This window comes from Lolium perenne, chromosome 7 (genome assembly GCF_019359855.2).
Source record: "Lolium perenne isolate Kyuss_39 chromosome 7, Kyuss_2.0, whole genome shotgun sequence".
NCBI classification, from domain to species: domain Eukaryota; kingdom Viridiplantae; phylum Streptophyta; class Magnoliopsida; order Poales; family Poaceae; genus Lolium; species Lolium perenne.
In genome coordinates this window covers 220,962,783-220,988,620 of record NC_067250.2, presented here as the reverse complement: position 1 = coordinate 220,988,620, position 25,838 = coordinate 220,962,783, and the positions used below count along the sequence as shown (strand labels likewise).

The 25,838-nt window shown below is 45.6% G+C and overlaps 2 protein-coding genes across 2 annotated transcripts; one reads left to right on the top strand and one right to left on the bottom strand.

The window, feature by feature from the left end:
- Positions 1 to 3,944: 3,944 nt before the first annotated feature.
- Positions 3,945 to 6,919, bottom strand: LOC127313605 (uncharacterized). The gene is made up of 2 exons (XM_051344094.2): positions 6,708 to 6,919; positions 3,945 to 6,228 (listed from the first exon to the last, which is right to left on the bottom strand). The coding sequence occupies exons 1-2, from the start codon at positions 6,791 to 6,793 to the stop codon at positions 4,209 to 4,211; spliced, it is 2,106 nt and encodes a 701-aa protein (XP_051200054.1). The 5' UTR covers positions 6,794 to 6,919; the 3' UTR covers positions 3,945 to 4,208.
- A 6,821-nt stretch (positions 6,920 to 13,740) lies between these two features.
- On the top strand, positions 13,741 to 16,843 carry LOC127313604 (uncharacterized). Its single transcript, XM_051344093.2, has 2 exons — positions 13,741 to 13,990; positions 15,189 to 16,843. The coding sequence occupies exons 1-2, from the start codon at positions 13,787 to 13,789 to the stop codon at positions 16,608 to 16,610; spliced, it is 1,626 nt and encodes a 541-aa protein (XP_051200053.1). The 5' UTR covers positions 13,741 to 13,786; the 3' UTR covers positions 16,611 to 16,843.
- Positions 16,844 to 25,838: the final 8,995 nt, after the last annotated feature.

Sequence of the window (25,838 nt, the reverse complement as noted above, 5' to 3'; positions counted from 1 at the left end):
AGAGGGCGGAGAAGGCGGCGCGGAGGGCGAAGAGGGCGGAGGAGAAGAAGAGAGGCGCCGGACCGTCGAGGAACATGCCCACCTCCTCCTCCTCCTTTGAGTGGACGACCACTCCGGTCTCTTACACGACTCCGACTAGCGGATCGTCGAACTTCGATTGGGAGGACTCCGAGTAGTTTAGTTTAGTTTAGTTTAAATAAAATGTCGGTATTTGTCGAACTTTTAATATATTTTGTAATTTTCAGTTAAATTTTCGTAATTTTATTTGATTTGTTTGATCCGTTTCAAACGATATACAAAAAACTAGCCGTTCGCGTGGCGGCGCGCGCTGTATTTTAGAGCGTCCGAAGGAGGCCCAATTTTACCGCCCACGCAGGCGCTGCATTTTGGCGCGTCCAGCGGGGCAAAGTTCGGCAAAGCGCGCGGCAAACGTTTACAGCGCGTCGGAAGGGAGGTATAGCGCGCCGAAATTTACAGCGTCTGTTGGAGATGCTCTAAGTAGGCAAAAGACAAACTTCCTCTCTCGAAATGTCCAGTAAAAATTGCAATTTTGTCCTCAGCAATATTAATACGAACGAGATCAGACTTAGAGTAATTAACTCTGAGAGCAGAAATATCACCAAAATCTTGAAGCAGCTGCTGGAGATGCCTGAGCTATTGCACATCATCATGTTAGTATGATAAGAGTGTCATCTACATACTGGGGAATAGGGAAAGAAGATGAGAATTGCAGACCCAATGGCCTGGTGAGCAGCCCATTATTAATTTCCTCATTTACCATGGACTGAAGGACATCAACAACCAAGTCAAAAAGCAGAGGTGAGAGAGGGTCACCTTGCCTAACCCCTCTTTTACATTGGAAATTATAGGGTGAGGTGAGAGAGGATCCAAGCAATCACAGTAGGGTGATGATACTAAGATTTATTGAAGAGTATATAAATCGACTAGGCAAAGCTTCTGCTCATAAGATATTGACATCATGTGATGACTTACGAGAATTGATGCAACTCTTGTCGAGGTTACAAAGACACTGGCCTAGGTTGTTGTGGACAGGGGCAGAGCTACTATAAACTCTACCATGGTGCAGTACACATATGCTACCTAGTGTTACATCCGATTTGAGTCACAAGGGTGGACTAACCATGGTTTACACGGTGCACAAACTACTTTTGTGGGTTGATTGCTAGTAAAATTTCTTCTACTCTAGTACAATGCAGAGCTACGTTGGTTAGAATAGGTCGTAGCTTGTCTAAGGTCTAACCTAGGATCATTATCTTTATGCATCGATGGGTAAAATTGGGAAGATATTACAACCCCGTGGGCGTACCTAGAAGAATAGCAATTTCATTTTGTTGGAGACAATCTCAAATACCTAGAGCTATGGACGACTTAGTTTACCTAGATGAAGGCCCTTGGCAGGTAGTAAGCCTACTACTTACCACCCTGGTTTAAATTATATGTGGGGAATAAAAATGAAAGTTAGAATGGCGTTACTTAGATAAAATGATGAGCCCAACACGAGTTCGTTGGGTTCAAAATTGGACAGAGGGCAAATGTTTGTAGATCGATCATTGTCTACTGGATGAAGATGATAATGACAGTGGCACATAGTTCCGTGGATTAGAAATACCTCATCTTTTGGAGGTGTGGTCTGGTGTCCGGTGTCCCCCTCCCCCTAGCCCTACACCACCAACAAATTTGAAGGGGTAAGTTATACCTTCCCCTCGCAACGAAGGGATATCGGGATATTTGGCCATCCATTCGTTAAACAATGTCAAAGTTTGGAGGCAAGTGGACACCTAAGCAAACGTCCATCTTCTGAGGGCATTGGGTTCTCCTTATATAGTCATGCATGTCTAGATATGTGGGCGCCTTCTAAGTTTGTTGGAGACCTCATGTGGCACAAATGCAAGTCACATGTGTACACGAGCAAGTTTCGAGTTTCCTATCTTGTTCTTCAGGTTATTCATTTTGCATCCGAATTTTCTTGTAAAGGTCGTCAGAGTAGACATTTTGGAGCCTTATATGTCGTGTGCATGCAAAGCCACTTGGACAACATGGTATACACAATGTCGGTAGGAGATTTACTATACACACTCACTATAGCATTGGTGAAAGCCAAGTCCACCAGCATCCCAATATGTTGACTCCTTTCAATATGTGCTCCAACTTTTCTGGTGTACCACCATGCCTTGGTGCATGTGATCCTCTTTGGCTCCAAGAAGCTTCGCTATTGGTCGTGGGCGAGGTTGTTGTGGTGCCAAAAACTTAAAAGGACACACTTATGAGATCGTAGTTGTGCCAAATCTACCACCAAATGGAACTAAGGAAAAAATTGGCCAGCACAAAGAATATAGAAAATATGTTCTCAATGAACTCAGACGAAACGTGAACTAGAGAGGATGGTCAACACAACTTTGGATGTATCACGGGAATGGCTCGTCGCTGCAGACATTTTTGTGTAGAGATGATCATGATACAAAGTGTTGAAGCATATAGAGGGACAAGGTCACATGTATGATGTATCCATGTCAGCCGGAAGAGGGGGATGCAACGGCAGAAGTGTGGATGCGGTTGCGAGTAGGCGATGAGACAGTGGGGGATCGATATTTGGTACCCCAAATCCCCTTTGGCCCGGTTATATATGTAGAGGCCACGTGGGATATTATCCAGTGCCCAGATAAAGTAATCTGGGCCGACCTTTTATCCCGCATCTCTCCGGGATTCAGAAAAAGGCTAAAATTGCAAAGTAGCCAGAGTTATCCAGGTCGTGGCGGATATCAGGTATCTTCGGTAACTGAAGCGGCCAAATTCGAGTGGTTCAAATCAAGAGATAATTTTTTTTGAGGTAAATCAAGAGACAAATATTAGTTGCTTCGATATGCGAAACTAGTAGAGAGTTTGCTAGATTTTTGAATTGACCAATTCGCAAGAATGTTTCCGTGATGGTTTCCTTCGGGCAGGTGCATATATTGGGTAGTGATGATAGTTTTGAAATCGGGAATGGAAAACTTAAGAGCTCATTCCGTCTCTTCGTTTCAAGCATATGCCTATTTGTGGATTCCTATGCTTCGAGATAAGGTCAGGATGAGGTAAGATGTAAATAACAACTACTGACTTTTTTTTCCTGATGTTATATAGTATCCCTGTTGGAGATCACTCAATATTCACTTAGATATATTCAAATCAACAAGTAATAAGGCAGATATGGGTGTTTATGTTTGAGACTTTTCTACATTGCACTGGTGAGTTCCCAGACTTACGATTTCTTTTTCTTATTTGAAATGTTGCTTTCCTTTCTTGGTATAGACAGCTATGCAGATACTTTCATGTTTGGATGTTGATTTGAATGAAGGTTCAGAGAATGACTTGTGGTGCTGTTCAATCCATTTGCTTAACTGAAAAGTCCCTTTACACGAGGAATGATGACTATGTTTTTTTTTGCGAACAGACTGATGACTATGTTATATGGTCATTCTCAGTATGTAGCTATGGGCTCTTCCAATTCTGTTCATAAAAGGTATGTTTGCAACTATTATTATTTAGCATGTGCTTCCTGTCTATGTCACGAGCACGTGTTAGTATTATTTTTCAAACTAAGGTACTACTGACTTTGTGTCAATAATTGCCTTGTCATCCTTGCGTAAATAAGCTGTACTGAAACAATTGAAATCATATTATTATCACGATTGCCAATAAGCATACACATCACTAGCTTTCATAGACGTGGAGGATCTTGGTCCCAGGAAACCTTCAGGTTATTCATCAGAGAAAGGAGTAGTATATTATTTTCAATCGGCTATTAATTTCGCATCGACCCTCCGAGCCTGGTAACCCATTGAGATTTTTAATAGCTGTGACAACCACCTGTGTAGGATCTAGGTGTGCCCATAGTTAAACTGATAGCTGCCACTTTTCTTTTAATTGTGCTTTTGCAACAGATATAACATGACAAATACTACAATACATTTCTCTCACAATTATATACACATGAGTGCATGATCCTACGTACAAGACAGTTTCTCTACTGGCCAAATGGATGAAGGTTCAAAGAATAACTTTTGGTTCTACTACAAGAAGTAGCTATAATCTACACGTTTCATCCTGGCTTAGGGGCTTGGGCTTCCAGCTATGAAGTTCCTCTGGGATCTATACATGAATACATGATGTTTGGATTCCATGTACGCGCACATATATTGGTTCCCTCTTCAGACTGGGATGCAGCTCTCCCGTCCGCCGTACCTCGTGCTGAACATTCCTCCGCCGAACCGATGAGCAAACTGCACGACAGACCTCCGCACTATGGAGTCCCACGCCTTGGCCATCCCCTCGATCGACCTGGGCTCCGGGAGCAGGCCAAGGGCACGTCGAAATGCCATGTCCACCACCCCTGGAACACCGTTCCTCCGTCCGCCGTCGCCGCCGAGAATCATGGGAGAGGTTTTGGGGTAATCGGCGGGGACGAGCAGCTTCGTCGTTATCTCAGACGCGCAGATAGCTGCACTCAGGTCCGCTGTAAGCGACACGGCGTTGTAGCAGAGCTCGATCACGGTCCCGTCCGCCCCTCCTGTGTCTTCCTCGCTGATCCTGATCTCAGTCTCGACCAGCATGTTGTAAGTGGCTCTGATCTCTTCCAGCAGAGTGCCGTAGCACATTTTCTGCCTCTTGTAGCCGCTTTTCCCACTGTACTCCTCGTCAAACCTCACGCGCTTCAAGTTCACCCCCATATCACTGGCTAAGCTGCCAAGCGCCGCTGGTGACAAAGACCTCCCTGCGTTGACTCCGCGCTTGATCAGCGCCTCCATGTCGACAGGACTTTCAGCTTCAGCCCGCTCCAAGTCGTCCTCTGCTTCGACGGGCGCTGTGTGGGCGCTGTGTGTTTGTTGCTGAGCCGGTGAAGCTACAGCAGGTTCAGCGGTCTGTGTCAGCTGCTGGGGAACTGATTCATCTGCTGGACTCCGTTGTTGTATTTTCTGGCTACATGTTCCACCGGTGAATGCTGCCGTATCGGCAGGAATATTGACGGCCACCGCTGATTCAGCTTCATCTTGCACTGGTGTATTATCCTCTGCTTCATCTGTCAAGTTGTCGCTATGGTTTTCTTGCTGAGTGAGTGGAGTTCCAGAGGGAGCGTTTTGTGAAGAGTGCGATAAAGCCTCGTCTGCATGTTGCTCATGATGATTCTGCTGGACATTATCATCTTTGGCACCACTGGTGTTTACAACCTGAGGTGTCGGCTCGCGACAGTTCTGCGACTGATGCTGGGTGTTCTTGGCAGCAGTACGTGCTTTAATTGCCTTGTAGTTACTCAGCAAATCCTGTATGGCGATTTGCCACGCGTCCAGCTGACCCTTGGCGCCCTCGGGTATCTTGGTTTTCTGAGTCTGCAGGAAGTTCACCACTTGTTTGATCCTTTCCATGGTATGGTGCGCGTATCTGCATTGGACTACTTGCTCTTTAGATAACGACTCGAGCTTTCCGTTTGTTTTCATCTGAAGGACACATGAATGCAAATATCGGGCGAATCCCACGAGCTCCGACAAGTGGGCATCCTTGAGGGATGTGATGTTCTGAAACATGTCCTCCCTCCAATCCACTCCTCCCGCCGGGTCAGGGTTCCCGGATTGCTGGTTGCACTGCGTATTCTGCACCATGGCGACACTGGCGGGCTGTCCATTTTGTGTTTCGTAACTCTGCCGTTGTTCCACCCTCAAATCTTGCTGATTCATCCTCGTCAACCTGGGCTCTGGCTGCTGTGTAGAGCTAAGCCTGGGCTGGCACTGAGTGGGAGTCTGATTTACTACTGTCGGATGGCATGGATGAGGCTGGCCAACCGGTGCCGCTGGGGGGAGTTTTCCTGGTTGTGCTTGATTAACCCTGCCATGCATGTTTTGCAGCTGAGGTGGCCTAACAGGAAGAGGAGGAATCGCTGACGCCGTCTGCGATGGCATCGTAGCCCCAGAAGAATTAGCTAGAACTGCATGGACAGGCCGCATCTGGTGTCCTCCCATCTGCGCCTGCTGCTGCTGCTGCTGAATGTCTGAAGCAGCCTGCACACCTGGTTGCCACCTTTGCTGAAGATCCATCATCTTCTTGCTGATTGTCCTGAGGTAATCTTGCGCGTTGCCAGACTCGCTGAATACCCTGGCCTCATACCCGGAAGCAGCCTTGTGGAGTTTGAAGTCGTCGAGCTCATGGCCTTTGGGTGATTGGGACAGATTCTCCATTCTGAACCAACACGAGACAGAGGAAAAAAGGATTAGAGGGGTATCAAAGCAAGGGAATGTCACAGCAATTCAGCAAACATGCATAATGATGAAAGATCTTCGCAAGAATCTTAGTACTGGCAATGTACGAACCTATCTATAGCCGGCTAGTGGAACATTGGTTGATTTACAAGTACAATGCAGGAGATGATCAACCAAAACTACAGTATAGTTTATTGGTGTTGCTAGACTCTGATGAAGCACAATTGGTTTCAGATAGACCGAATCGATCTTGCAGGAGATCAAGAAAAATAAACCCTAAACAGACCGAAAGTGACAAGTCTCCCACGAGAAATTAACCCTAGGCTCCTACAAACACATCTTATCTCGCCCTATCAATTGGTTGCGTACATGTTCTGATCTGCTACAATCAAACCAGGGAGACAATTTTTAGGGAAAGCAGAGAAAAAGGGGACGGATGAGAAGCACAAGCGTACTTACATCCTCTGGACCACCCCGGCGCGGAAGTTAGGAGGTGTCGCCGCTATCCAGTGCGCGCCGGCGGCGAGGCGGCCACCGTTCTCCATTGATCGGAGACGAAGGGGAGCGAGTTTGCCGCCGGGTGGCTGACGCGCGCGCGAGGGCGACCGGAGACGAGTGGATCTGGGCGAGGTGGGGTTCGACTTTGGATTGCAGGTCGTGGATTGGGGATGGCTGGGGACTTATGAGGGCTGGCTGGCGCGAACCAGAGGCGCAGTCGAACTCGGAACGGTTTGAAACCGACAGAAGCCGGGGTTTGTAATGATCACTGGGACTCGTATCGCACTGCCAGCCTCTGGTATGGCAAATCGCCCGTCCCGCTAACGGAGCGACTTGAGCTGCGGCCCATTAGCGCGGGTTTTTGTTAGCGCGTTTTTTTTTCTTTTTTTATTGTACTTCGATTTTGGTTAGTTTTCTTCGGTTATCTTTTTTTTATTTTTTTATTGATTTAAAAAAAAAATTGAACAAATTTCTTTTTTGAACAATTTTTTATTATTTGAACCAATTTCTTTTTTGAACTTTTTTTTGAAAAACTAATTTTGAGCAAAAACTTTTTGAACGACAAATATTTGAGCAATTTTTTTTTAAATCCGAGCAAATTTTTAATTGAAGCAGATTTCGAAGTTAAGAACATTTTAAATCTGAGAAAATTTCAAATCTAAGCAAATTTTAAATCTGTGCAAATTTTGAATCTGTGCAAACAAGGAACGTCTTGAAGTGGTGATGGATGATTCTTCATGGGCTAAGCACAAATCGACAAGCCTATTAACGCACGCTAACAAGCGATGTATATGCGCTCCCCTCTGGTATAGCGACGCTCGGTGGCACTCTATCCTTGCCTCCACCCTTGGGCCCTGGTCTACATCACCCACTCGTTCTCGGCACAATGGGTTTCCTTCTGCTCCAACTCGTTTCTAGTTCTTCCTCCCCTTTCATTTTGATGTAACAATTATATACTTTGTTTTTTTGAGGCGCCGCTTCTATGGAGGATACTGCGCCGCGTCGGAATAATTTGCCTCTGCTCTTCCTCCATTACAGCGTCGTTCCAACCGGTGGCGTCAGGGGCAGGTGGCTTGGTCATCTCGCTGGTCTCACGATCCGGTGAGATTTGTGTTCGGTGGTTGGCGTTTGACACTCTCGCGGGTGACAGTCGCGCCGACTACTGCACTTGTATGTGGCGCCTTGCACTTGGGTATGTGGATGACGGCATGCGACGGTGTTTCTTCTATGTCAGGTGAAGATGACACCGTTGGAACTTGGTGACCACGGGGAAGATCCCCGACCGACGTGCCAAAAAGTCTCGGGTTCGTCGCTTACAACGGCCCGGTTCATCAGCTCGAAAAGCATCTTTGAATGCGATGGTACTCTCCATAGTTAGGTATGGAGGCTATTCGCCTCTTTCTTTGACGCTACAATGGTGACGGCGGAGGACAATGGACGATATTTCAGCGAGACACATGTTTCTCCAAGGATGGAATTATAGTTTACTTCTTGTGGGGTTCCTTGTGCAAAGTTGCTTGACACACATATTTGTCTCGTGTGGTGATCATATGTATGATCTCTATAAAATTATTTTTTAATGAAATATATGGTTATCTCAAAATAAACTATATACTTTGTTATTTATGTTATTGCAATGAAAAAGGGTAAAAGTTCGGTTGAAAAAAGCCGGTTAATGACTCTATGTGATGAAGAACTGTTGCAAAACATTTATTGGTTCCTTTTGTTAGCCCACGCAAATGAGCAAGGTTATATCTTTGATAGATTTCAATGGCTCCACCCATGTGTACTAACATATTTCTCAAGGAAAGAACCAAACACCTAGCTATGCTAACCTTTATTCCTTCAGCTATTGCAATTGTGTAGTGTCCGCCTGTTTAGCCAAGAAAGGTGGGCAGTGGGTTCTGAGAATATACAAAATGTTACTTATTTTCATGAGTTACTCCAACAATTAATCTTGTTCGCATGCAAGCGTTCTGAGGCCATCTGAGAGGGTGTGGTACCACTGCGATGTGGGAAGCGGCAACCGCGAGCATTGGCTCACGTGCTTCAACCGTGGCCCGAAACTGGACCTCCGACAGTTCGCCGACCCAGTAAAACCAGCGCAGCAAAACAAGGATGGCAGGGAGGACTGGTGGGGCGCGCACGGCTGCACCCTCGACGCGTTGCGCACATCGCCAACAACGACGAGCGCTTGAAGATGCCATCGCCATCACCGCATCCTTGTCTTTCTCCTCGGTGCCACGAGCACACCGGCCAAAGGTGGGCGACAAGGAGGACGGACTCCGTGTCCTCATCTTCGAGGTCTTCCTCGTCCGCTCCACGCACCTCGTGCTCGCTGGTCTCCATTGTCCTGAAGGAGGAGCAGCGTCGCCGGTGTACATCGGCGAGCCACGTCGCCTGCCGTCACCTCCAAGCCACCGAGAGAAGCGTGAGCCCTCGCCTTCCTCGACAAGCTGCCGCAAACCTCCACAAGAAGATGCCGCCAATAAGAGGTGTCAGGAGGAGGAGTACGCACGATAGGTTGCGGCAGTGTGCAACAGTGGCGACCCCGAGATGGAGCCGGGGCTTCTTCAAGCCCTGACCAACTCGATGAACTACCAACAAGCGGTGGCAGCGCCCCTCTCCGTCCGCATCGCATGGTCAGCGAGCGAGTCCGGCAAGCTCGTCGACCTCACGGCTGGCGAAGGGACCAACGATGCCGGCTGAAGCAGGAGGAGGAGCCACCGCGGCGGCGCAGGCAGGAGCAGGAGCGGCTGGGCAGACTGGCCGCCCGTCAAGGAGGAGGAGGAGGCGCCACCGGAGGAGGATCACATCAAAATTGAGTGATTCTGGCGCGCGAGCCCAAACCATTCGATTTAGGTTTCAATTTCCCCAATTTCATCCAAATCTATAAGATATAACGAAGATTAAATGAAATAGGAAAGTTTCAATAAATTTTAGTTAATTTAAGATTTTTAAAAAATTTGCGTTAGGAAACGTCGATGGGCAGAGCCGTTCCTCGAAAACGGTAACCTAATACGGGATGCCACGAGAACTATCTATTCGACGCTCACCCCGAAGGCCGTTTAGAAAACCCGTCTGGGATGCTCAACCTGGACAAATAGTTTACAACCGTGCGTGCACCCCAAATTTAGTCCCAGGAGACTTCTAGCATGCACGAAGAGTCGCGTGTGCCAGCCCGGGTGTGGATTGGCGATAGTGATTACGGTATTGTGGTATCATTCGCATGTGGATTTGTAATTCTTGTTTCTCGAGTTCCGCATTAGGATAATTGCAGACACCATAGTTGCTAAAATTCACGATGTTCTTTGTGGCAAACCAGTAATAGATACATGAACAGTGTATCAGAGCAAGTATAATAAGTCCTAGTCAGCTGGCTATAAGGCTTAAAATAATATATTAATGCTTAGTTGGAGGAGAGAGAAGAGGAGAGAGAAGAGGAGTGGGCTCTCATGCAAGAGTCAGCTCTAGCACGTGCTCCTAGGCACTTTGTGAGAGTGAAATGTGGACCATCCATTGATAAAGTAGTACATGATTATAGTTCACTATTATACATGTTAGCTCTATGTTAGCTACAAATGACATGGCACATGTCTTGTAGCCAGCAGCTGGCTATACTATTAAACTTGCTCTCAGCAAGAGAAATACTATCATTTGTGAAAGATTGATGTACTAGCCGATAGAATTAATGAATGCTCATACTAGGTTTTTACGTAAATACTTATGAAAGTTGTAAATTCCTCTTAAAATTAAAATCTTCATGTGCTTCCGTAATAACAAAGTGTTGCTCACTAAAGATAATTTGACCAAACGTAATTGGACTGCAAAAGTGTTGTTTTTGTGATTCTTTAGAACCTGGACAACACTTTTTTTCGTGTCCTTTTGCTAAAATCGTTTGGCATATGATTTATTTAACCTATAATATACCCCTGCCCGCTAATATTACTAATATATTTGGTAACTGGCTTAATAGGGTGGAAAAGAATGATAAAGCTATAATACAAATTGGTATATCAGCTTTATGTTGGTCCACGTGAATAAGTAGAAATGATCGTATTTTGAACAAATAAAATGAAACTAATTTCTTGCAGGTTATCCGACGAGCTGTGCATTGAATACAAGAATGGGCCTACCTTCTCCCGGTGGATCAGCGGGAGCTTATAGTTAGTGGATTCAACCGTCTACTAACGGTTACACATGACTTCTTTTTTCAGGCTACTGGATAGCGTTATGTTAGTAGATTGCAAAATTGATAGCTATATATTGCTTTTGATCTTTAGGTGGTTGATACGTGTCTCAATCTTATCTGATCCATGATTGTAAACTCTTGAACTTTTGAAACGCTTGAATAAATGAAAATGGCTATGTACATCTACTGATGCAGAGAGGTTTGGAAGGAGAGAAACTCAAGAATTTTCAGTGGAGTACAGCACTCAGCGGAGAATTTCCAGAGTATCAAAGAAGATATGTCGCTTTGGAGATCTGCCGCCCCGGCAACTGCTGCCTAAGTTTAGCTAGCCATACTTTTCTTTTTGTGTATATGTTGTTGCGCTTCCTTGGGGCGTCTGCTGTAACCTGGGCATGTGGAGGCTCATGCTCTCCTCTATGCATTCGCTCCACATCGGAGCACCCTGTAAACTTTCTCCTTCCTTAATTAAGATCAGCCACCTACCTTTCAGAAAAAGAAATAAAAATTTAAACTGATAGAAAGAGACTACGAACTATATTTATATTTAACACTTCGCCTTAGGTCTAGACTATTTTAGTCTTTAGCGTGAGTTCAACGTAGGACGCATAATCTTTTTCTTTGTTTTTCTAATACTGCGAACCTATTGGCTCTGATAGGTAAAAATATTGAAAAACCTAGAATTGCATGTTAGAATAGATATACAATTGAGATTAGGAGATAGGATTAGGACCTTCTTATACTCTAAATATCTCCCCTCATTGTACATCTATATATATTTCCACGGGGGTGAAATCAATACAAAACAAAATATTAGGGTTCTATAATTTCTACAATGTGCACTAGTCATGAAATTACATCCTTAGCCATATCACTGTTCAAAAGTCGGCCACGATACAGATTTATCAACCGATTTATCGTGAATTGGGTGGTAGCCCGGTAACATTTTGGCATACCGGCTATTCGCTGGCACAGATGTTTCATGCCGGTTAGGCAGCTAGTACACACAATGAGTCTCAGCTTTCTTCCACCCAGACGAAAGAATACTCCTAAACCCTGCATAGTTTGTACATACTTCAAGGTGTTGCACTTATGGCACCAACACGTGATAGTGTGCTTCAGTCAACATCCTCCGGGCGGCTCCGGAGGGCACCTCCCCCGGGCCAAAAAGAAAAAAACCCTAGATCCTCGAGCTCCCCTTGCCGCTGCCGGCGCCTGCGGTGGTGGCGGCGCCCGGGCCGCCGAAGGCAGAGGGCAGGTGGGCGGGATCCTCTCGTCTCCTCTTTGCGCGGAGAGACGTCAGTGTGGCGGGCTACGACGGTGGAGGCGGGCAGCCGGGAGTTGGCACGGTGGGCGGCCGAGCAGGAGGGGGCTATCGTCGATCCGGGCTGCGAGGGGATGCGTTGGCCGCTTGCGGCGTAAGGGCCGTCTGGGCCCGATCTAGGCCAGGAGGGTTGCGGTTGCTCGCGTCCGGTAAGGACCGCGGCATCTAGAGCCGGCGAGGATGGTTGCGCGGGTGTTGTGGCTGCCGTGCGTGTGATTCGTTTGCGGGTCTACCAGCTACCCACCGTTCGGGAGGTGCATGTTGCCCCGCAACCATTGCCGGGTTCGTGCTCATTCGTTTTCTTTGCAGCCGGCTAGTGGCGTGCTGTCGGCCCAGCATGAATAAATTAAGGTGGAGGTCCTATGGTCCTTCTTGTGCGAAGATGGAGACCTTCCTGAGGCCAGTCTCTCTGGATCTGGCCGGAGTGATGTGTTCCAGAAGGTTCCACCGGCGAATGTAATATCGCTCTTTATGTCTGGAGTTAGCTGGGTCGGTGGTATTCGGCCGGGTGCCCCATGCTTTTATTTCGTCCGTTTGGTTCTGGAGGGAGCGCCGCGAAGCTCTGTTCTTTCTTTCCATATGGAGACATTTGCTCCATGGCGATGTTAGAGGCGGAGAATACCATGAATACCAGATTGGTAGACTAGCAATGGAGGTTCAAGTTTTTACGCTGTTGAGGGAGTTGCTTGGTGTTATGGCTTTCACAGAAGTGGTATGCAAGTGAGGGCGGCAACACAAGTGAAGTTCAAAGTCTTACCTTTCAGGATGAAAATCCAAGGTCTGGCCTTAAATGGTTGTGCATGGCAATGATCTTGTTGGAGGCATTGTTTTGAGATCGGAGAGATGGTGCTTGTGTTCTGTCAGGTGTTGTCTTGGTGGTGGATGTACTGCCGGTGCTAGGGCTGGAATACCGTAGCGGGACTTTTTTTTTATGTAATTCTTCTTTGTTTTTTGGCGTGTGCATCCGTAATGCCATGACGGTATTGCGCAGTTGCAGAAGCTGTGTGCAATTGATATTTTCTTAATACTAATATATATTCCTTGTCGAAAAAAAAAAGTACTAGAGTCAATTTTCTACAACAGTGGATAACTCTATCAAGCACCATTCGAGCAAAAGGGCTTCTCGGAAAATTCCACATTAGTATATAATTTCATTGTGAAACAATGCAGTATTGAAAAGAAAACTAATGAGCCTTTCAATATTCTTCTAGCAACGACAGATTGTTATACAGTATTGAAAAGGACATTAATAACACAATTTTCTTCCGTTGGGGAAGAAGTCAGCTCTCCAGCAATAACTGCTAAACAGCAGAACAAACCAGCAAAAATGTACAGTTTCATGCAGATTATTATAAACATTTATTATGTACTCCGTCGATGATGAAGACGCAGAACAACCTTCAAGACATCCCGGGCCGCTATATATATGCCGACATGGGGATCGGAGATGACTTCATTTTCCTCGTCTTCAGTTCATATACTAGCTACCCGGTGTTAAAATACACAGGCGACGAGGAGAGGGCGGCCATGATGCGGCTGCCTCCTTCAGCTGGGGATGAGATCATCGACGATCCGGCGGTGGAGCGTCAGTATTCGCCATCAGCGACGACGAAGCCGTGCTGGAGGACGACGACGACGAGGAGGAGCGGCGTTGGAGTGGTCATCGCGACCCTTGTGTTTCTCGCTTTGCTCGTCGGCACCAAATGGATCCACCTCGACGCTAGCGCTGCTGTAAGTCCACTTCCAGCTATACCCAATGCATGAGATGTATGAATCCAATTCCAATCCGGACCTGTTCTAAGTACCTTTTAATCATGAACTAAATTAGCAAGCCATACATAAGATACAGGACATTATAAGACTTAAATCTCGTCAATACAGGCGCGCCTCTGAACGAAGCTAGCTAGGAAGAAACGATCGATCGATCCTACGAACTGCATGCACTGCAAACCCACTAGCCAGCTTTCCATTAAGTGTAATATGACTCGCTAGCTTTCCTGACCAAAAAGACAAATACGAAAACAAGGGGAAGGAGTAATAATGTACAGATAAGCTAGCAGCAAATGCTAAGTGTACTCCCTCGGTCCTCAAATATGACTTCTAGCTCTTTTATTTTTTAAATAATTTATAGTTTGACTAATTTTACAAGAAAATTTGACAATATTTATGGCACCAATTATGCATCAGTAGGATCTTCTCGAAAATTAGTTTCATGTTATACCAATTTAATATCATATAAGTTGCTACTCTTTTAAAATTAGGACAAAGGTTAGAAGGAGTACTAGTGTTTTAGGGTTACATAAATCACTTGCGTAAACCTGCAGTACTGGTGGATTTGGCCTCTTAATTGCAGTCACATGCTCATTAACTATAGTCAACGGCTTTTGCCACCGCCCCAAAACATCGCACACATCTCCATGAAAAAAGAAAGAAAACAACTTATGACAAGTATGGAGTACTTCATACTCAATGCTTCTACAGTATATCGAGTTTGACCAAGTATGCGGAATAAATAATTTAACATGTAAATATAAGATCATTATTATTAGATAGTTAAGGTAATATATTTTCATATGTCATCTATATAGTATTATAGCAGTTGAGTGCATTTCAGATGAAATATAAATACTCCAGACCTAAATATATGTATGCCGCGGGTTTAACAAATCAAGATATAAATTAACCTACATTTTTACTAAATCTGTGATAACTGATATGTATTTTAGGGACTAAGGAGTACATATTAATTCTCCGATAGTACAAATAGATGCGGGAAGAAGCTAATTCTATTTTTCTATATTTTTAAAACTGTTTTTCTTCTATAGTTGGTGAAACACATAACCTCGTTTCTGTTGTCCAGTATACCGGGCTATAACAAATGCTTTTCTACTAATTAGCTATTGTGCTAATGTTTATGCCTCATGCACAGTTCTACTCGTTCCTGCCGGCCACCGGCGTCAGCAGCTTCAGTCGGCCTGGAAGCGCTTCTCGCCGGACCCGCTCATCCACGACGCCCCCCATACTGATACCATTCAGCTGCGGCAACGACACTTCGACACCGACAACACTCTGCCGCGCCTCACCGTCAGCACCATCAGCGTCCTCACCATCACAAAAACGGAAGCAGTACTCTCCGGGTGTGCCGCCGCCGTGGTGCCCCAACTACTTCCGCTACATCCACGCCGACCTCGAGCCATGGCGCGGAACGGGGATCACACGAGAAGTGCTGGAGACCGCCCAGCCCCACGCGGAGTTCCGGTTGGTGGTGGTGTCGGGGCGCGCCTACGTCGAGACGTACCGACCGTCGTTCCAGACGAGGGACGTGTTCACGCAGTGGGGCGTACTGCAGCTGCTCGCCCGCTACCCCGGCCGCGTCCCCGACGTCGACATCATGTTCTCCAGCTGGGACGTGCCCGAGCCCCCGATGCATCCCCCAGACTACTATCCCGACAAATCCGCCATGCCGCCGCTCTTCCGCTACTGCAAGGACGAGAAGGTGGACCTCGCCATCCTCTGGCCTGACTGGTCCTTCTGGGGCTGGCCGGAGGTGAACGTCCGTCCATGGGGCCCGATCATGGAGGAGTTCGTCCGGGAGAACGCGCGCCTGCGGTGGGCGGACCGAGAGCCCTACGCCTTCTGGAAGGGCAACCCTGTCGTGGCGTGGGCGCGGCAGGAGCTCATGAAGTGCAACAACGACTCCGCCACCGGGAAGGAGTGGAACGCGCGGCTGTTCACGCAGGACTGGGATAACGCCACCCGCAACGGGTTCAAGGACTCTAACCTGGCGAACCAATGTCGGTACAGGTACAAGATCTATGTGCAGGGGCGGTCATGGTCGGTGAGCGAGAAGTACATCCTAGCATGCGACTCGCCCATGCTAGTCATCGACACCACGTTTAGGGACTTCTTCTCTCGTGGGCTAGTCGCCGGAAAGCACTACTGGCCAATCGACCCCGCCAACAAGTGCAGCGCCATCAAGTCCGCCGTAGACTGGGGGAACGCGCACCCTGCGCAGGCACGCCGGATTGGCGAGGAGGGCAGCGGGTTCGCGAGAGACGAGATGGACATGGAGTACGTATACGAGTACATGCTCCATGTGTTGACGCGCTACGCCGCTCTGCTCCGATACAGGCCCACCGTGCCAGAGAAGGCCGTCGAGCTCTGCCCCGAGTCCATGGCCTGCGCAGCCCAAGGTCGAGATAGGGAGTTCATGATGGAGTCCAGGGAGAGGTATGTGGCCCGCGACGAACCCTGCACGCTCCCGCCACCGTTCACCGCCGAGGATACTAGGGAGATGGCCGCCAAAGAAGAGGATGTGCGAAGCAAAGTAGCCAAGATGGAGGGGAGGTAGCAGCTCATGGCACGGACGCAGATTTGTGCTACATGGATTTCGTTTTAGAAACAATATTTTGCTACATTTCTACAACATGTATTTTATTTTGGAGACAACGCTTTGCAATCATAGCAAGATCAACTATATGCAGTTCATTTTAGCTTATATTGTGGATATCTAAGACAATATTTTGTAATGTTCTAGTTCTGAAGCACTCTATGGAGTTTTGCAAGTTTACAGTGTTATAGTGGAACTAGGACAATGCCCGCGCGTTGCCGCGGAAGAGGAAAATATATTAACTTTAAAATACAAATAAAAAAATTGTTCTAGCAACATGGTAGAATAAGCTAAATTGTTACAGTTTCACAAATAAGAAAGCTTGTAAGATTACTGTAGAAAAAGAACAAAAAATGCATACATAAACCTGAAAAGATAATTCAGATCAATGAGATGGATCATGAACAATGTTTAAAAAAAGGGGAAGAGAGAAACCTCAACCGGTCCAGTCCAGCAAGGCCAGACCCCAGATACAACCGGTGCTACCTCTGGTGTTTTTGCGTTCCCAACCCCGTCGCCGACACCGTCCATTCTTCCTTTCAAGTAAGCACCATGATCGTCACACCATGTGTGGCAGGCAACCTTAATCCCTCCTCCTCTTATAATTAGCTCACGGATAATTAATTAGGCAATTGTATCTTTGAACTGCTGCTTGCTGATACTTTGCGAACTTGCCACGTATATGAATTGGTCTGGTTCAGCCTAAGGAAGCGGTGTGGGACTAAATTCATACCAGGTCTTAACGTTGATTCCATGTTATTATAGAGATAAATGCTGATTCCACGTGACACCTATATGGGCCATTGAATTTGCCAGCCCATTACAGGTAGCACGCTGTACGTGGCCATGGACATGCGCTGCTAACGAATAAACTCGATCCGTTTCTTTTTCGCGGGTTCGTTCGTTCGATGGGAGAAGAAAAAACATAACGAACGAACCGGTACGATGGTAAAAGTGCGTAATATGCGTTTTGGTGGGAGGGTAAAACGGTCTAAAGAAAAAGCGTTGACGAAACTTTTTGGCAGAAACCTTAGATCATACGGACCAAACCGAGGAAACGCTTCTCCCTTTATTATTAGGTATAGATTAGATACGCGGTGTGGAAAAGATATTGCATACGGGAAATGGATTTTGTGAAGAAACTAACATATATCGTACATTTTGACTATTTTTTGTGAACAAACAAACATACATATATGAGCAAATTTCCACGAAAATGGAGTGCATGATAGAAAAGAGAAATCGATATGCATGATTTTATACTGTAATCGCTCGCTCGAGTTTGATCTGATGATGTCGGATTTTTTTTTAGATAAAAGGCATGGACTGCCCGATTTTAAATTAATAAAGCCCTCAGATTCAACACAGACAAGGTTTAAACATTACATGCTGCGGCATACAGCTTCGCCAAATAAACGAACTAGGTAAAGAAGCAACAACATCAGGGGCACAGATGCAACTCATGTGGCTTGCTCATTCCTTCTTGGGGCCGCTGCGTCGTGAAGAAGTTTGAGCTCGGCGATTGCGTGTTCTATCCACGGCCGATCCAGAGGCTTTGCCAGGGGCTTCCACAGCTGAAGAAAAAGCACCATTTTAAAGATAATGTTAGCGGGGTATTTCATAAACTTTGACTCAATGGTCATCTTGTTTCTAAAAAGCCACAGTGCCCAACATTGTGCAATAAAAAGGAGCCAAACGCATCTTCTAAATCTACCCGAGAGACTAGAGATGATAGCGAACAACTGCGCAAAATTAGCGGGGCACCAGCTGCACCCCAGCAGCTGACGGCTCACGCTCCAAGCGAAGATCGCCGTGGAACAGGTGAAGAAGATATGCGCGGCATCCTCCCGCATACCACACAGCTTGCAACAACCGTTTCCTGGCCCCTGTCGAGACGCGATGTTGAGGCTCGTGGGGAGCTTGTCCAGCACAAATGCCAAGAGAAGATCTTGTTCTTGAGAGGGATCCGGGCCGCCCAAACATCCCGAAAGTGAGCGATGGATGCTTCTTGTGCCAATTTCAAGTACATGGACCTAACTGAGAAACAGCCTGAAGGTTCCAACGACCAGGACACCCTATCCTGGCCCGGAACAAGATTAGTTTGTTCGATGATGGTTCTCAGAAGGTGCCAATCAGCGATGCCCAGCTGGTCAAGCGCTCTGCGTAAGGTCAGGACGCCCCCACCCTTGCAAACCTGCGCCATGGAGCTCATCTGCGAGGTGGAGATGTTGAATAACGCTGGGAATCTGTCCTTGAGAGCCATCTCGCCAGTCCATTTGTCCATCCAGAACTGTGTGCGATTACCATCTTGGATGAAGTGTCTAGCCCCCAGCTTGAACAAGTGTTTGATCTTATGTAAACTACGCCAAAATTGGGAACCCGCTTGTCCCGATCCTGCGAAGATGTTGTTCGCTAAGACGTACTTTGCTCGAATGATCTGCGCCCAAATCGGGTTTTTGGGTTGGTATAACTTGCAAACCCACTTCAGCATGAGAGCAATGTTCATTTTCTTGGAATTAAGGAGCCCCAGCCCTCCACATTCCTTTGGCCTGCACACTGCCGGCAGTTGACCAGATGGTAGCGTCTCTTAGGGCCAGTGCCTTCCCAGTAGAATCTGGCCCGGTGAGAGTCAAATTTTGCGTGAATCCCATCTTGCAGCAAGAACAGACCCATAGCAAACTGGGGAAGGCTGTACAAACAAGAGTTGGATAGGATAAGCCGTCCTCCCGAAGACATGAACTTACCCCACCACGGTTCTACCCTGCCTACCAGCTTACGGACAGGGAAAAGCCATTGGTCCATGGTGAGCTTCCTATCTGAAATGGGGAGGCCCAAGTAGATGAAGGGGAAACTTCCTAGTTTGCAGTTCGGCCGATCAGCCACTTGCTGCTTACGAAGAGTTGTGGTTCCCATGACCACGACTTCAGATTTATGGTAATTGATTTTCAAGCCTGACATATCCTCAAAGAACATCAGCAAGAACTTTAGGTTGGCAATCTGAGTATCATCATCTTGAATCATGATCAAGGTGTCATCCACGTACTGAAGGTGGGTGATCCCACCCGGAATCAAGTGTGGCACCACCCCAGCTATGTGCCCCGCCACAGCAGCTGAGGTGAGAATAGCTGACAGCGCCTCATCCATGAAGCTAAAAAAGCAAAGGTGAGAGGGAATCCCCTTGTCTCACCACCTCTTTTTTTCTAAGAAGGGGCCCACTTCTCCGTTGATAGAAATCGCCGTTTGACCTCCCATGACCAGCTGTGAAATGCGATGAACCACGCCAGCGTCAAAGCCCTTTGCCCGGAGCACCTCTTGCAGGAAATTCCAGTTGACGCGATCGTACGCTTTCTCGAAGTCCAATTTTAACTGGAGGCACCCTTGCTTCCTTACTTTTAACTCATGAGCGATCTCATGAAGGGCAAGGACCTCATCGAGAATGAATCTGCCCTTGATAAACGCAGTTTGATTGGGGCTGATAATGTGGTTCGCGATGGGGTCAACTTTTGGTTCCAAGGCTTTGGAAACAATCTTGAAAACCACATTGATCAAAGCGATCGGCTGGAACTGAGTGATCCTGTCTGCCCCAGGGATTTTTGGGATAAGCGAGAGAACCCCGAAGTTGAGTCTCGCAATATCAATCCTCCCGAGGATGAAATCATTGAGGATATGGAGGATCCCAAGTTTGACTAAGCCCCAGAATTTCTTAAAGAAGAAGACCGGGAACCCATCCGGGCCTGGGGCCGAGTCAGATTTCATGTCCATGACGATCTCTTCCAATTCCTTCTCCGAGAAGGTACGCATCAGATTGTCATTCTCCTCCTGAGAGACCCTAGCCTCCGCGCTCCAAGCATTGGGGTGTAGCCCACACACCCTAGCTTCTTTCGTCCCAAGCAGATGCCGATAGAACTCATAAATATGCTGTTGGATGAGCTTTTTGTCCATGATTGCCCCTTGCTCCGACATCAGCGAGGATATGCAGCATTTCCTGCGGCGCCCGTTCGCCATTGCGTGAAAATATTTGGAACGTACATTTCCATGCATAAAACTATCACTTTTTCATATACATTTCAATTTACGCTAGATTTTTAGTGCAGATTTTTTTTTTTGCAATGTGCAGTAAAACAAATTGATGTCAAATTGGCGCTGAAACTGACAGTAGGACACATGCCAGTTTAATGGTGGTAGGTACTCCCCTCCGTCCTCAAATAAATAGACGTCCTCAAATAAATAGACATCTAGATTCAAAACTTGTCTAAAAGAATGTACTTCTCTTTTTTCAATGCACTTTAAAGTAGGAAAAAAATGTTTCTCTCTCATCGGGAATCAAGACCAATAACATCTACCACATGATCCCATTGTTTTCTATATGCACTTAGCTTATTGAATATGGAGAAATTAAAGAGGTGAGAGATGGTGGTTGACATTTTCCAACACAAAATTCTTAATATGTCTTGAAAAATCCAGAAGTACACTCTTTTAAAAACGGAGGGAGTATGCTGCCCTGATACGTCTCAAACGTATCTATAATTTCTTATGTTTCATGCTACTTTTATGATGATACTCGCATGTTTTATACACACTTTATGTCATTATTACGCATTTTCCGGCACTAACCTATTGACAAGATGCCGAAGAGCCAGTTGTTGTTTTCTGCTGTTTTTGGTTTCAGAAATCCTACAAAGGAAATATTCTCGGAATTGGACGAAATCAATGCCCAGGGTCTTATTTTTCCACGGAGCTTCCAGAAGACCGAAGAGCATACGAAGTGGGGCCACGAGGGGCCGTAACCATAGGGCGGCACGGCCTGCATGGGGCCCACGACGGCCTATGGTGTGGGGCCCCTACGTCGCCTCCAACTCTGCCCTTCCGCCTACTTAAACTCTTCATCGCGAAAACCCTATTACCGAGAGCCACGATACGGAAAACCTTCCAGAGACGCCGCCGCCGCCAATCCCATCTCGGGGGATTGAGGAGATCGCCTCCGGCACCCTGCCGGAGAGGGGAATCATCTCCCGGAGGACTCTACATCAACATGATCGCCTCCGAACTGATGTGTGAGTAGTTCACCCCTGGACTATGGGTCCATAGCAGTAGCTAGATGGTTGTCTTCTCCTCATTGTGCTATCATGTTAGATCTTGTGAGCTGCCTATCATGATCAAGATCATCTATTTGTAATGCTACATGTTGTGTTTTGTTGGGATCCGATGAATATGGAATACTATGTCAAGTTGATTATCAATCTATCATATATGTGTTGTTTATGATCTTGCATGCTCTCCGTTACTAGTAGAGGCTCTGGCCAAGTTGATACTTGTGACTCCAAGAGGGAGTATTTATGCTCGATAGTGGGTTCATGCCTCCATTGAATCTGGGACAGTGACAGAAAGTTCTAAGGTTGTGGATGTGTTGTTGCCACTAGGGATAAAACATCAATGCTTTGTCTAAATATATTTGTGTTGATTACATTACACACCATACTTAATGCAATTGTCTGTTGTTTGCAACTTAATACTGGAAGGGGTGCGGATGCTAACCCGAAGGTGGACTTTTTAGGCATAGATGCATGCTGGATAGCAGTCTATGTACTTTGTCGTAATGCCCGATTAAATCTCATAGTAGTCATCATGATATGTATGTGCATTGTTATGTCCTCTCTATTTGTCAATTGCCCAACTGCAATTTGTTCACCCAACATGTTATTTCTTATTGGAGAGACACCACTAGTGAACTGTGGACCCCGGTCCATTCTTTTACATCTGAATACAATCTACTGCAATCATTGTTCTCTACTGTTCTTCGCAAGCAAACATCATTTTCCACACCATACATTTAATCCTTTGTTTACAGCAAGCCGGTGAGATTGACAACCTCGCTGTTAAGTTGGGGCAAAGTATTTTGATTGTGTTGTGCAGGTTCCACGTTGGCGCCGGAACCCCTGGTGTTGCGCCGCACTACACTCCGCCACCAACAACCTTCACGTGTTCCTTGACTCCTACTGGTTCGATAACCTTGGTTTTCTTCGAGGGAAAACTTGCTGCTGTACGCATCACACCTTCCTCTTGGGGTTCCCAACGGGCGTGTGCTTGACGCGTCATCAAGACTGTTTTCTGGCGCCGTTGCCGGGGAGATCAAGACACGCTGCAAGGGGAGTCTCCCACATCCAATCTCTTTACTTTGTTTTTGTCTTGCTTTACTTTACTTTATTTACTGCTTAGTTTGCTTTCTCTATATCAAAAATACAAAAAAATAGTTAATTACTTTACTTTATTTACTGTCTTGTTTGCGTTCTCTATATTAAAAACACAAAAAAATTAGTTACTTGCATTTACTTTATTTAGTTTGCTTTATTTACTACTGCTAAAATGGGTACTCCTGAGAATACAAAAAGTTGTGTGACTTCACAAGCACAAATAATAATGATTTCCTATGCACACCTATTGCTCCACCTGCTGCTACTGCAGAATTTTATGAAATTAAACCTGCTTTACTGAATCTTGTTATGAGAGAGCAATTTTCTGGTGTTAGTTCTGATGATGATACTGCCCATCTTAATAATTTTGTTGAACTTTGTGAAATGCAAAAGTATAAGGATGTAGATGGTGACATTATAAAATTGAAATTGTTTCCTTTCTCCTTAAGAGGAAGATCTAAAGATTGGTTGCTATCTTTGCCTAAGAATAGTATTGATTCATGGACTAAATGTAAGGATGCTTTCATTGGTAGATATTATCCTCCCGCTAAAATTATATCTTTGAGAAGTAGCATAATGAATTTTAAGCAATTGGATAATGAACATGTTGCCCAAGCATGGGAAAGAATGAAATCTTTGGTCAAGAATTGCCCTACCCATGGACTGACTACTTGGATGATCATCCAAACCTTTTATGCAGGACTGAATTTTTCTTCGCGGAACCTATTGGATTCAGCTACTGGAGGTACTTTTATGTCCATTACCTTAGGCACCGCAACAAAGCTTCTTGATAATATGATGATCAACTACTCTGAATGGCACACGGAAAGGGCTCCACAAGGTAAGAAGGTAAATTCTGTTGAAGAAACCTCCTCCTTGAGTGATAAGATTGATGCTATTATGTCTATGCTTGTGAATGGTAGATCTAATGTTGATCCTAATAATGTTCCTTTAGCTTCATTGGTTGCTCAAGAAGAGCATGTTGATGTGAACTTCATTAAAAATAACAATTTCAACAACAATGCTTATAGGAATAATTCTGGTAACAACTATAGGCCATATCCTTCTAATTATGGTAATTCTTACAACAACAATAGGAGTGTACCCCCTGGTCTTGAAGCCATGTTTAAAGAATTTATTAGTACACAAACTGCTTTTAACACATCTGTTGAAGAAAAGCTTGGTAAAATTGATGTTCTTGTTTCTAAAGTTGATAGTCTTGCCGCTGAAGTTGATATTTTAAAATTGAAAGTTATGCCTAATGAAACTAAAGATATTAAGTCATTTGCTACAACAAACGCTATCCAATTTCGAATTAATGAAAATATTAGATTGATGGCTGAATTGCATGCTAGGTGGGAAAGAGAAGAAAAATTTGCAAAAGAGAATAATGTAGCCAAAGTTTGGACTATTACCACCACTAGTAATGTTGATGCTTCACATGTTGCTACACCTCCTACTATCAATGGAAAAATAATTGGTGTTGGCAATGTTTCTACTCCTAATGCAAAGCGTGCAAAACTGCCTGAAATCGCTTAAAATCGCCGAAATCGCTTGTGATAAAACTGCTGAAATTTTTCAGAATACTGGGGACAATGATCCCATTGCTGTAGATCATAATGGTTTAGATTTTGATGATTGTCATATCTCTGAAGTTATAAAGTTCTTGCAAAAACTTGCTAGAAGTCCTAATGCTAGTGCTATAAATTTGGCCTTTACAAAACATATTACAAATGCTCTCATTAAAGTGATACGTCTCCAACGTATCGATAATTTCTTATGTTCCATGCTTGTTTTATGAGAATACCTACATGTTTTATACATACTTTATGTCATATTTATGCATTTTCCGGAACTAACCTATTAACAAGATGCCGAAGAGCCAGTTGCTGTTTTCTGCTGTTTTTGGTTTCAGAAATCCTAGTAAGGAAATATTCTCGGAATTGGACGAAATCAACGCCCAGGATCTTATTTTTCCACGAAGCTTCCAGAAGTCTGAAAGGGAAACTAAGTGGGGCGACGAGGCGACGCCACAGTAGGGCGGCGCGGCCAAGGCTTGGGCCGCGCGGCCCTGTTGTGTGGGCCCCTCGCGTCGCCCCTAAACCTACCCTTCCGCCTACTTAAGCCTTCATCGATAATAACTCCAGTACCGAGAGCCACGATACGGAAAACCTTCCAGAGACGCCGCCGCCGCCAATCCCATCTCGGGGGATTCAGGAGATCGCCTCCGGCACCCTGCCGGAGAGGGTAATCATCTCCCGGAGGACTCTTCACCGCCATGGTCGCCTCCGGAGTGATGTGTGAGTAGTTCACCCCTGGACTATGGGTCCATAGCAGTAGCTAGATGGTTGTCTTCTCCTCATTGTGCTATCATTGTCGGATCTTGTGAGCTGCCTAACATGATCAAGATCATCTATTTATAATGCTACATGTTGCGTTTGTTGGGATCCGATGAATATTGAATGCTATGTTATGTTGATTATCAATCTATCATCTATGTGTTGTTTAAGATCTTGCATGCTCTCCGTTATTAGTAGAGGCTCTGGCCAAGTCGTTACTTGTAACTCCAAGAGGGAGTATTTATGCTCGATAGTGGGTTCATGCCTCCATTAAATCTGGGACAGTGACAAAAAGTTCTAAGGTTGTGGATGTGCTGTTGCCACTAGGGATAAAACATCAATGCTATGTCTAAGGATGTATTTGTTGATTACATTATGCACCATACTTAATGCAATTGTTTGTTGTTTGCTACTTAATACTGGAAGGGGTTTGGATGATAACCAGAAGGTGGACTTTTTAGGCATAGATGCATGCTGGATAGCGGTCTATGTACTTTGTCGTAATGCCCAATTAAATTTTACACTACTCATCATAACATGTATGTGCATTGTCATGCCATCTTTATTTGTCAATTGCCCAACTGTAATTTGTTCACCCAACATGCTATTTCTTATGGGAGAGACACCACTAGTGAACTGTGGACCCCGGTCCATTCTTT